The sequence below is a fragment of the Apis mellifera genome, linkage group LG1 (assembly GCF_003254395.2).
Source record: "Apis mellifera strain DH4 linkage group LG1, Amel_HAv3.1, whole genome shotgun sequence".
Taxonomy (NCBI): domain Eukaryota; kingdom Metazoa; phylum Arthropoda; class Insecta; order Hymenoptera; family Apidae; genus Apis; species Apis mellifera.
In genome coordinates this window covers 9,334,192-9,346,698 of record NC_037638.1, presented here as the reverse complement: position 1 = coordinate 9,346,698, position 12,507 = coordinate 9,334,192, and the positions used below count along the sequence as shown (strand labels likewise).

Sequence of the window (12,507 nt, the reverse complement as noted above, 5' to 3'; positions counted from 1 at the left end):
TTTTGATATGATTTCCGAAATTTGAATTCTATTCACCCATCGTGAAGATGGAAAGTTCTAACATTAAACTTTGAACCGACTATGTATGTATGCATATCATTGCCACTCGTGAAAAACTCATTTTTTCAAACTTTACAATATACACGTATGTATCCTACTTGGAACGAAAGGTAATAAATAAAAATTTCTTCACTTCTTTCTAATATTTAATTCTAACAATAAACTTATTTAAAAAAATGTTTAACATTTTTCACGCGAAGAGTAATAATATTAATTACACATTAATCATATGATCATTTCAGAAAGTCAAAACATAAAAATTGATATATAAAAGTGTTAATTAAAGCTTATATATTAAGTTATAACCATTTTAAATTTGCTGAAATTAAATGAAGAAAAATGAAAACAGAGCAAGTATGTGAGAAAGACAAAGCTGTCTTAAGACCATTATTATAAATTTTTCCAATGAATTTTTATAATCTTCTTTTTAATTTTTTAATTTTTCCATTCAAAAATATCCCATTTGCAATTACTAACAATTATCAAAATAATTATGGAAATTGAGAGTAAAAAAATAATATGTACAATTAGAAAAATATTTTTCCCATCTAATAGAAGAAAATTTAGATCGCAAAAAGGAAAGAAAATAAATAATTTGAAATAGGAAATAAAGAAAAATAACTCGCATCGGAATCATTCTTTTTCTTTTTTTTTTTTTTATTAAAATTCTTTATTTTCTGTGTTTGATTAGCACTCTCCTAAATGATAATTGAACGTAACTTAATGGAAAACTCGCGGAGTATGAAGGAAAAAAGGAAAGAGATAGAAGGAAAAGAGAAAAATATACTAGAAATATCGAAATATCGTTCACTTAAATCGGCAAAATAGTACGTACATATGTGGCGGTGTAATTTGTTTCTCGTTCCTTTTAAGACACGTGAAATCATCTTAAGATTATAGATTTTATGGATTAACGATCGAATGAAGCAAACCAATCGATCAACCGACTCAACTGGTGTTTGGTTCATTAATTGGATAAAGGTACAGAGGCAGATACAGTGGACAGGGGTAAAGTCGTATTTATAAGATTCTTTTTTTTATATCCAAAGAACGTCGTTCACATGAAAATTCATCGATCAATATTCATCAAAGGCATTGGAATTTTAAGGGAAATTAATAAAAAATAAAAAGGAAAGGAGAAAATATCATTCTCGATGCCGTTCTCGATACGAACAACGCTCTTTCTCGTTAAAGCCTTTGTTAAAAAGTACAATACTCGTGAATTAAGTGACGTTATATATATATATATATATATATATATATATATATATATATATATATATATATATGTATATATGTATATATATGTATATGCAATAAACGGTATAGAAGATTTATATACTCGTAACCGGTGATTGAATAATAATCAAAAACAACAGTTACAACAAAATTATAATAATCATTATAAACCGTGGCGATTATAGTCGCATGATTCCTTCGTGTAATTTAAATGCATAATTTAATAGCAACAATAACTGTTTAATCCTCATTTGATTATACATCCCATATAAAGAGATTGTATACATTATACAATCTCGTGCATTATTCCGTTTGTAGAGATAATCTGTTTTTTTTTTTTTTCAGAAAGAAAAGATTCCATAAATGAGGAAAAGAAAAAGAAAATATAAGAAGAGTGAAGGATACCACGTTCAGAGCGGCATTGAAATTGTTCGAGAGCAAAGGAGAACTTAAGAAAATCTAATAACAAATTCTACTATTTTTGCCACAAATACATTTGAAAATTAGGTATATTTACGTACGTAAATCCTGTCATTTTTTAATTATCAGCAAATACCGCTTTATATTTTATTTTAAATTAAGTGAAAAAAAATATATTTAATACGATACAGGCCGATCATTTGTGTTGCGTTACTACTCAATTGGATAATATAAAATAAAATATCATATTAATAACAATAATTCTTGAAAATGGAAGAAGGAACGCAAAAAGAATTTTAAGCAGTCTTCGAATCGAGAGTTCATTGTAAAATCATTGTGAAAAGTTAAAAATCCATTTAAGCATATCGCAAATTACAAAAATTACACTCGTTACCTAAAAAAGAAAATTTCTTATTTTAATTGATTCGATAAACATTAAACTTTTTTTCTTTTTTTTTTTACACCGTTTTTCGTTTCGAACTTTTGGATACTCGTTTTTCTTCTTTTGCATAAGTATTTACCAAAAGGACATTCATCTTCAATCAAAGAAAAACAATATATTTCCTTTTTGAAAAAATCATATTATAATATCGATGCAAGAGTGAGGAGAATTTTGTCAAATAACAAAAATCCAAACTCAAAAAAAGTATGTATATTTTTTTTTTTTTTTACCTTTTATAAAATTCTCGTTATCTCGTTATATCAATTATCATCCATATTTTATAATTTTGTAAATTATCGTTTCGAATATTTTTTACAAAACATAAAATAAAGAAATTAAAACTTTGATTTGAAAATTCGCAGAAGTTTTATTGAATATGCATATACTTTATTTAATATTAATATTAATTGGATAAAAAATACTTGTTCTATACCAGTGCTTCTTCTTCTTTTTTTTTCTTTTTTTTTTTTTTTTTTACAAAAATTCCCATTACTTTTGCATCTATGAAGGTCTTCTTCGTTTTATTATTTATAACAGCTATGAAAAATTAGCATCGATTTGATATAAACCATTAAATATAATCCGCTTTCGATTGATCTTATTATGTCAATATTTCATTAGCACTTTTTTTTTTCTTCTTTTTAAATTTTTTAGAACGTCGAATGAATTAAAAAGAAGAGATAATAATAATCGTTGTTATAATAATAATAATAATAAGAAAAAAAACGTAAGAACGTTTAATTTTTAAAAACGGTACTACTAACGATATTTGTAGCAAAAATATACAGGCCACGTGGCTGCTTACAATATACGCTTCGCAAATTCTTAAAAGGAAAGAAAACTTAACAAACGCGAGAGAAATGAAATTATTTTTCTTTTTTTATGTTTTTTTCGACAAAGAACATAACGGTTAACGTCGTCAAAACAACCATCACTCAATGTCAGTCAGGCGCGGCTGTACAAATCATTGATATCCACTGACAATGAGCTCATTGATTGTACACCTATACTTAAGAATCTAAATTTTATTACGAAACTGCTCGCACGAATTTGACAAACAATTTTTCTTTTTTTCCTTTTTCCTTTAATTACACCACGAAAAAAGAAACTATTGACCCATGCTACTCCGCTCGATTATTCCATTATTAATAATTATATTTACGGATGCATCGTACATGCGTTATTGCCAATAACATATGTACCGCTTCATCTTCGTACTGTTGTTACCTGAACAACCTCACAGAGATATACTGAGATATTTCCCATTCGGTGTGTCAAGTCAAGAAATATACTTATAATATTAAATATACGATTACGAGCTAAAGCATATTCTTCTTCATTGAAATTCATACACGATTCAAGTTCTTCGAATTTTCAAACTTTCCCAACTTTTCCGAGACACAACAGCGCAGTGGTCGAACGAGTGTTCCGCCGTTCAAACGTGTTTTGCCGACTGATTGATAAAAATTTGCATATATACAACGTACGAAGATGAAACACAAGGAACGGAATATGTATATTTATATACACGAATCGGGAGCATGTGTTATGAATGCATAATATGCATACATATCAGTGTGTGTTTATATAATATGAAATGTATTTTATATGTGCACGTATTTTCGTTTGAATTGTAATTGTGTTTGCGTGTTTGCGCGCGCGCGCACATATGTAGGTACGTATATGTATATCCATATGTATGTATGTATATATGTATGTATGTATGTACGTATGTTTGTATGTATGTATGTATTTATGTTTGTATGTATGTATGTTTATATGTATGTTGTATGATGTTTGTATATATGTATGTATGTATGTACGAAACATGTTGCATAGACGTTCTGGGAGTGGAATTAAGATATCTCGAGGATATGAAAGCAATCATTTTAAAAATGTAGAAATTCGCTTGTTAATAAACATATACGCAATAATTTGGCCATCGATTTTGCCATACAGCGACGATAATTTATGACTACTATCATAACTAGGGATGAAGTCATTGTGAAAAAGAACCGGAAGTCCATAATTGTCTGTTTCTTTTATAGACAAGGGAACGATACTTGTTCAGTTAGAAGAAAATGTTTTCACGAAGAAAGACGCACGAGGATAGCATAGTCTCATAAATTTCAAATACATGTGCACAATAATACATGTGTATATAATTTTTTTTTTTTTTTTCTTAAAAAGCGGTAATTCGTTTTCGCGATCCTAATGGTGCCTTTAATGTACGCGTGTTCGCTTGTTACGTCTCATCTCTTTAAACTGGCCAGTGTAAACTCTACTGTGGCACAAAGAAATTTTTAACGATTTCACGTTCGCGCAATTTTACGTTCAATACGTCATGCAAATAGAGCTTCGATTGCAAATAAATGTCACGATATATATTTATGTATATATATATATATGTATATAGAATACCACTAAAAGTTCGCTTGAGCGTACGCCCAACATACAGACCAAACTTTCATATCAATCTCAAGCACATCAACCGCTTTGTAAATGATATAACAAAAGTGAGACATTAAACGAGACACACAACCAAATCTTAATTCTTATTTTGTGCATTTATATATTCTCCAATTTAAGAAAAAAAAGAAAAATTTTTTAAAGAGCATTATTTTCAAAAAAAGAATCGATATATGAAATGTGTATATACATCTATACAATTCTTATTTTAGTTAGTTATATTAAGGAAATACATATTAACTAGTATTGCTATGTTTCTTTATTTATAAGAATGATTGAAAATTAAAATAAATTGTAAAAATCTTCTTTTCGAATGAAATTAATAATATCTAATTAAAAATTAAGTATGAATAATTAAGAAATATATAGAGCAACGAAAAGCATTGAAATATGTACATCTATTGTTTTAATATCTAATAAGAAAAAAATATATTATATATTTTCTTCAATACAAAAAAAAATTTGTAATTTTATAATTCTGAAAAATTAAATCATTAATGAATTGTTATTTTATTAGCTTTTGTAATACATGAAATTTTTAAGAAAAAATTATAACTAATGGTATATCTTTTAAAGTAATATATGTGATATTAATATTTTCCAAATTATATTTTATTTCAGATTATATTTCAAAATGTGATGATTTAGTTGTGTGCTCGTTCACATTGAATCATATTTATTAATAAATGAAGTATCGAATAAATACAAAAGGTAACAGCAAAACTCGCTTTACCCCCAGAAACATCGCTATTCTTACATTAGATTCGTTTACTGTTTACTTTTAACAAATATATCCAAACAACTTACTTATGAATTGCACAATGAATAAAAGAATTAAAATACAATTAGATAGAATGGAACAAAGGAAAGCTCACAATGATAAAAAAAAAACACTTAGAAAAATTGTCAATATAACTATCTAAGTTGCTAACCATCCTGTTCCTTCTATTGAAAGGAAGGAAGCACGGATTGCGCAAACGCATTTCACAGAATGTTTACACTGTTTCGTACGTACGTACAACATGTGTACTCACAAAAAAGAACTAAGATTAATATTATTTGGAATAATTAAGATTCTTAGTAATTCCGAACGTAAGAATCAATTCCAGATAAAAATGATTATATCTCACAAATGCGATTGGCGATCTAATCACTAATTACTGAAAAATCTATGCATACAGAATCAAACACTTCACTGTTTGCGCGGCAGCCTTTTCAGCCATCAAAGGAATTACGCGTTAGATTAATTCAGTATCTTAAGTTACCTAGTTAATGTTGTGTTTTGTGTATCAAATCATTATCGTAACAATTATTTGTTGGGCACACACCGAATTAAAGTCTCAGCTGTAAGCACGCGACAAACTTTTCTTTCTCCGTGATTCATGTTCATTAGCCATCCTCTTTTGGAGGGGTAAACCAACCTATAAGAATATTTAAATATGTAATACTATCTGTAAACTTCTAAACATAATATATTTAATGTAATTCTGTAAATTGAATTCTTTATAGAAAGAAATAAAAATACGTTATATTAAAAACTAAAAATATACAAAGACTTTTTTATTCAGCGGATTTATATAAGATTGTAAAAAGTAAATAATATACCAGATATAAATATAAATGTAATTTTAAAAAAAATTTTTTTTCCCATTACTTTAATCATCACGAAAAAAACAAACAAACGATAAAAAAATGTAAGTAATTAATATACTTGTGAGACACCCTCTCTGGAGGGTCGATTCTAGAGATTAAAATAAACATAAAAGTTATTATATAACAATATTAGTTGAGACTTATTTATTAAGCTAAGTAATTTAAATTTACATTAGATGAAATAATTGAAGTTGAAACAAAATAAACGAGATAAACCGAGACAGCAATATATAGCAAATGAAATAAAATGGATAGAGTCTCATTTTATTTCTCTCTTCACTTCATCTAATACGAATTTAAATTACTTATAACTTAATAAATAAACTTCAACATATATTTTTGTAACTTTTATGTTTATTATTTAGTGATTTCATAAATATATTAATAACGCTTTATATTTTTCAACATATATTCATTATTTAAATAACACAGAATCGTTAAAAATATTCATTTCTTTTCCGTCGAACATTTTTTTTATTTACATAAAATCTTAACTTAATAAAATAAGAAATAAAATTAATTTCTTACCATTTTTTTCGTGTATTTGTACAAGAGACTTGAATGACTGTTGTGCACGTGCTAGACTATATTGACCTTGCCCACACACTTTGCTAGCACTACCCGGTCCTTGAAATTGTATGCGTGCTTTTCCCTTCACTAAGGTTGCGGAAATTTGCATGATGACTGCTTCTACTGTGTAGGCTGAACTCCAACCTTGTTTTGTTAGAAGTTCCATGCAAATAGCGCCTCCTATAAGGACGTAACCACCAGAGATCATGGGATGCACAACTCTAACAAAGGGAGGTTCGAATGGATAAGTTTCCTGCAATCATAAAAATAAGGAAAATTTTCTTTGCAATCTAAAAAAATTGATACATAAAAGAATATTAATGTCATATGAATTAATAAAATTTTCAAAATATTTGTCAATATTGATATTATATCTATATTGATATCATATATAATTAAAATATATTCAAGATATATAATAAACAAATTCTTAAAAGTGATATATTAAATAAATTATATTAAAATACAATTAGAACCAATAATTTTGATTTACATAAAAATGTATATAAAAACATGAATTATGAATTAAGAACATACCTTAAAAAGCATGTTAAGAAGAATACTGTCTTTGCCTTCCTTTTCTTTTAGAAGTATGAGATCGCTGTGTAAAGGTGAATCAGGATCAACACACATCAGCCTGACATTCCATTCATACAAACTGTCATTTACTAATTCTATGCTGTACATTCCTATAAATTTAATATTTAAATATATTAATAAATTTAAGTATTTTTATATCACTAGAACATATTAATAAAATTATAAATTTGAAATTAAAGATAATATACCTTTTTTGAAACTGTCACTTCGATAAATATCACGCAATTCTTTCATAAGTCTATCTGTAGCTTGCACACTGCCACAAACAGATCCTTTTAAGTAATCTTGTCTTTGATTTTGTCTCAACCTTTCTAATGTTGCAAGATGTTCCAATTCTATTTCTTCACCCTTAAAAATATAGAATAAATAATTAAACACAAATATAATCTACATATAGAAATAATTTTTGTATTTAAATATTGTTATTTACCTTACTCTTTGCATTGGCATCTCCTTCATCCATATCTAAATGAAGATCTTCTTCTGCATCACTTTCTTCATCATCTTCAATATCTTCAGCATCTTCAGCTTCCATTCTTTGTGCTGTAGCTTCATTTGATCCTCCTAAACGTAATGGATCCAAAGCTGTCCTTAACCGTTCAACATCAGGTGGTTCAGGTAATGAATGAAGTCTACATAATTCTTTCAAGAGAATCCCAACTTGGTTAATAACATGGTTGTCACGGCCTGTAGTAGTACTTAAAATTTGTACCGCATTTGTAACACTTGTTTCTTCTGATTCTGCAAACCATACTGGTGGTGTAGAAGGATAGGTTTCCTGTAACATTTATCAAAAATCATATAATCAATTTATAAAATAAAATAAAAATAATTAATTTTAATAATATTTTTAGATTAATTATTTTATATTATATATAATAATTTTATATATAATAATTGTTTACTTCAACATTTTGAAATTTAAACTCTTAAAAAAGTTTTTAAATTCTATTTTAAAAATGATAAAAAAATGAAAAAAAAATAAATAGAGAAAAATTTTCAAAAACAATTATAGAAAATCTTTATTTTTGTAATAAAAAATTAAAATTCATTTATTATTTTAAATAAAAATATCTTAATGAATAAAATTTTACGTAAATATAAATCTATAAATATAATGAAGTATTCACATATAAAATTAAATGATAAAAAAAGATAATTATCTATTTTTAAATATAAATAGAAGAAAAAATATACCTATAATTTAAAAAAATGAGAATTATTAACAAAAATTAGAAGTTTGCTTTATCCAATGTACAATATATAATTAATCTATATAAAAGAAAAAGAACTATAAAAATTTAAGAAGTTTAAAAAAAAAATTTTTTTGAAGTCAAAAGAATATATGAAAATTCTTAAATTATAAAATAATTATTATAAAAATAAATGGATATATAATATTCTATATATTCTATAATAATTCGAATAATAAAAAATTACATTAAATGATTATTATATAGCGAATATTTATCGTGAACACATATACGATATTTAAATATGGATTTATCGGCAATTGCAGTTAGCTCAGCGTCAGTGCTACGACCATACATATACATAACAGGAATCGTAAATTAATTAGCAGTATTAAACCGTATTTGCGTTATGAGATAAAAATAGACAAAAATTATTAATTTTTTAATCAATAAATAAATAAGATAAAAATAATAACGTTTTTCACATTAATACTTTTGAATTAAATTTTTATGTTTAACTTCTGTCCTGATATAAAAAAAAACAAATTTAAATATCTTTTATCAAACCTAAAGCACAATTAAAATAGTACAATTAATTTCTATTAAGAGAAATATTATAATAATTTCAACTTATAGTTAAAAATCTTTATAATGATATTTCTAATAAAAGAAACATAGAACACAAATATTTTAAATACACGTGATTACGCTTGATGACTTATTGGATACACAATTTAATAATAAACTTTTAATTTAAATTTTCCAAAATTATTCAACATAAATTAATGAACTCAATTCTAAACAATATACAATATAAAATAAACAATTATTTATTTTTAGCATTTAAATATTAAAATTTCAAAATATTTAATAAAAAATTGAAGATAATTTCGTAATGAAGCAAACGACAATGGCAACGGTAAGAGGAACGCAAATGGATATGCTCATTGTTATCTAATTTATCTATAAATATTATCTAGTATACATTAAATTAGTAAGTAGTTTGATTTCATGCAATTGTGATATAATTGTTTCAACAATAGTAATTGTAAATTTGTGAGATATTTTTTTTGCAAATATAAACGAATAAAGAACAGATACCATTATGAGGGGCTTACCCTCTATTTGTGACATACATTGACCTCTACCGCAATATTAATTCGTCTGAAAATCTCCACGGAAACTGACTGATTGAGGCGAGAAAGAATCGATCGTAACTACAACAAAATGTATAGGACAACAAGAAAAAATAGATAGGAAATAGGGATAAAAAGGACACGGTATACGTGCTCCCGGGCATGGCTCTTGTCAAAAGCCCCAAATAACAACATGAGTGTTATTGTTTCTTTGTCCGGTCGCAGATAGCAATGAAATTTAATATGGTTCCATATAAACAGAAAAATACTGTCGATAGTTCCGTATCAATTTACTATTTTAAATTGTATTCATGCTTGTTACACTTACTGTAATATTGGCGTGTATTTCGTATTTCTTCCCATTTTTACCGACGAATCTGCAGCTGAGTTCGTCCACACTCGCAGACATTATCTGAAATCTCTCATGGCTCTTAGGGAAGACGGACTCAAGAGTTTTAATCTCCTGCTTAAGAGTGTTCAAACAAGCCATTTGGGGGAGCAAACGAAAGTGCTGGACCCCAAATTTTTCGGCGATGCTTGTTTCAAAAAGTACAGCAACCCGAAAGAAACACGACGTACCCGATGACTACCCGACAAAATGGCGACCGCAACTGACTACTTCGGCCAATCTCGTGTAATTTCGTTTGCTTTCGTCATAGATGTCAGCACTGAATCTTTCAAATGCTTATGACGTTCTTCCGGTACAGCTGAGTGTCGTTTAACGTGTTGCGGCATTTAAAAGAAAATTCTATAATTAAAAAATTGTTTTTCTTAATATTAAAAATTTCAAACTTAATAAACCAACTTTTTTTTATTTTCGAATATATCTGATATTACATTATCTCTTAAATTACAACATTTTAAGTTTGAAATAATATAAAGTCTGTAAAAAGAAAATACTTATTAATTTTTTTTTATATTTAAAATTTAATAGCATTTAACACTTGAGCGTAATATTATATTGTAAGTTTTAAAATTAATACTGTAATTTGGACTAAAAAACAATTAAGAACACACCGCACGCTAATTAACATTTAGATCTAGAAACTTAAAATAGATAGTTTGATTTATATGCTTTTTACTGTTTGTATGAATAAATCTATTATATTATAATATCGATATATTTTAAATAGTAGCATATTTTTTTTTTCAAATTAATTTATTTAATGTAAAATAATTAACACTTATTAATTATATCATGAATTTATTTGAAATGTCTAGTATATCTAATTCTTATGATTTATATGTACAGATGATAGTGTGATAAAATATTATACACGTATATTAACATGTTATCAAATAAATGCTCTAATCTAACATACTAAAAATTAAATTCTAATTTTTAGACTGGGTCCACTAATTTCTGTACATTTTTTTCTATTTCAAAGTGTAATAGATGATATATTTTATACATTTTTCTGTTTTGGAGTAACACTATGTAATTAATAATCTATATATATTAAAATCTTTATTGAAATAATTCAAGAAATTCTTCCAATTTAAGTATTGTTTTATTAATTAATTTATATTTATATAATCTGTAATATAATACACTTTTTTATAGTGCTTTATTTATTTTTTAATTGCAATTATCTGTACAAACATAAAAATTATAATATTATAATATTATAATTTATAATAACACATGTGTAATATAACGCAAAAAATAAAATAATACAATTAATATTATTGATATTTTATTTAATATGTTAAATACAATATCTACAGTGTCTTATATACACATGTGCTTGAAATTAAGATTTAAATGATGATATAAACGTTTGTATTTTTTTTTTCTAAATTTCTTTATGAAAATATAAAAATGAACATCTGACAAATTAGAAAATCTAAATAATAAATATAATATCATTACTTCATATTTATTATTGTACAGATTTTTTCATTGAATACTTTTTATGTATGAATTTCTTGTGTTATTTTCTTTATTTCATTAATATTAGAAAAAAGTAGACACCAGTCTGTGGTACATAGTCTTTTTAATGGCAATAGAATCTTTGAAATTGTGATATGACTAAATATAATTAATAAATAACAAAATATACCATTTCCACCGTAACAGGATGCCTAAGCCTTTTTCTTATATGGAAAATCCATGATGGATGGTCAACATTAATTTATCCTTAGAATTATTTTTTTACATATACATATTTTTGCATATATATATTTAGTTTTTTCTGTTTCACGTAATAGTAATAGCGAATGTGAAAATTAATCAGTCAGTAATACTAATTTAAGCCTCTTTTTTTGAGAACAGGATCAATTAAGATTAGCGTACTTATACGCTTAACATATGAATACACATGAATTTATTTTTATTTTCTAATTACATATTGTATTACTTTTCATTTATTTAAACAAATAAAAAATCATTTACAAATAAACATAAATTATTTTCTTTCGTATGTATTATGATTAAAACGGAAGACTATCTCAGGTGCTTTGTCAATTTTGTCAACTATTTTTTTTTATTTTTTTTTTAAGTACTTGCAAGCTGATTTCGCTTTTTTATATAAATTAAATTATGTTACATTTTATATTCACTTTATGAAATATATTTTAACAAATAATAAATATGAAAACTGCTTGTATAAAGAAATAAGACAATTTCTTTTTATAGTTTAATTTAAATTTATATTTTTTTTTACATAATCTTCTATATAATTAACAATACTTTACTAATAATAATGTTGGTTTTATTAAAAAT

The 12,507-nt window shown here is 25.6% G+C and overlaps 1 protein-coding gene across 1 annotated transcript; it reads right to left on the bottom strand.

Annotated features, from left to right (window-relative positions):
* Positions 1 to 2,025: 2,025 nt before the first annotated feature.
* On the bottom strand, positions 2,026 to 10,424 carry LOC409607 (ubiquitin-conjugating enzyme E2 Q2). The gene is made up of 6 exons (XM_393110.7): positions 10,111 to 10,424; positions 7,884 to 8,231; positions 7,642 to 7,801; positions 7,391 to 7,542; positions 6,812 to 7,106; positions 2,026 to 6,051 (listed from the first exon to the last, which is right to left on the bottom strand). Exons 1-6 carry the CDS (start codon positions 10,270 to 10,272, stop codon positions 6,020 to 6,022), a joined length of 1,149 nt encoding a protein of 382 aa, XP_393110.1. The 5' UTR covers positions 10,273 to 10,424; the 3' UTR covers positions 2,026 to 6,019.
* Positions 10,425 to 12,507: the final 2,083 nt, after the last annotated feature.

Excerpts from the sequence above, each read along its gene's own strand:
- LOC409607 (XM_393110.7), bottom strand. The coding sequence starts at position 10,272 with ATGGCTTGTTTGAACACTCTTAAGCAGGAGATTAAAACTCTTGAGTCC. Across the intron at positions 7,107-7,390 it reads TTCTTAACATGCTTTTTAAG|GAAACTTATCCATTCGAACC; the intron begins GTATGTTCTTAA and ends TTATGATTGCAG. Across the intron at positions 6,052-6,811 it reads ACAAATACACGAAAAAAATG|GTTGGTTTACCCCTCCAAAA; the intron begins GTAAGAAATTAA and ends ATATTCTTATAG.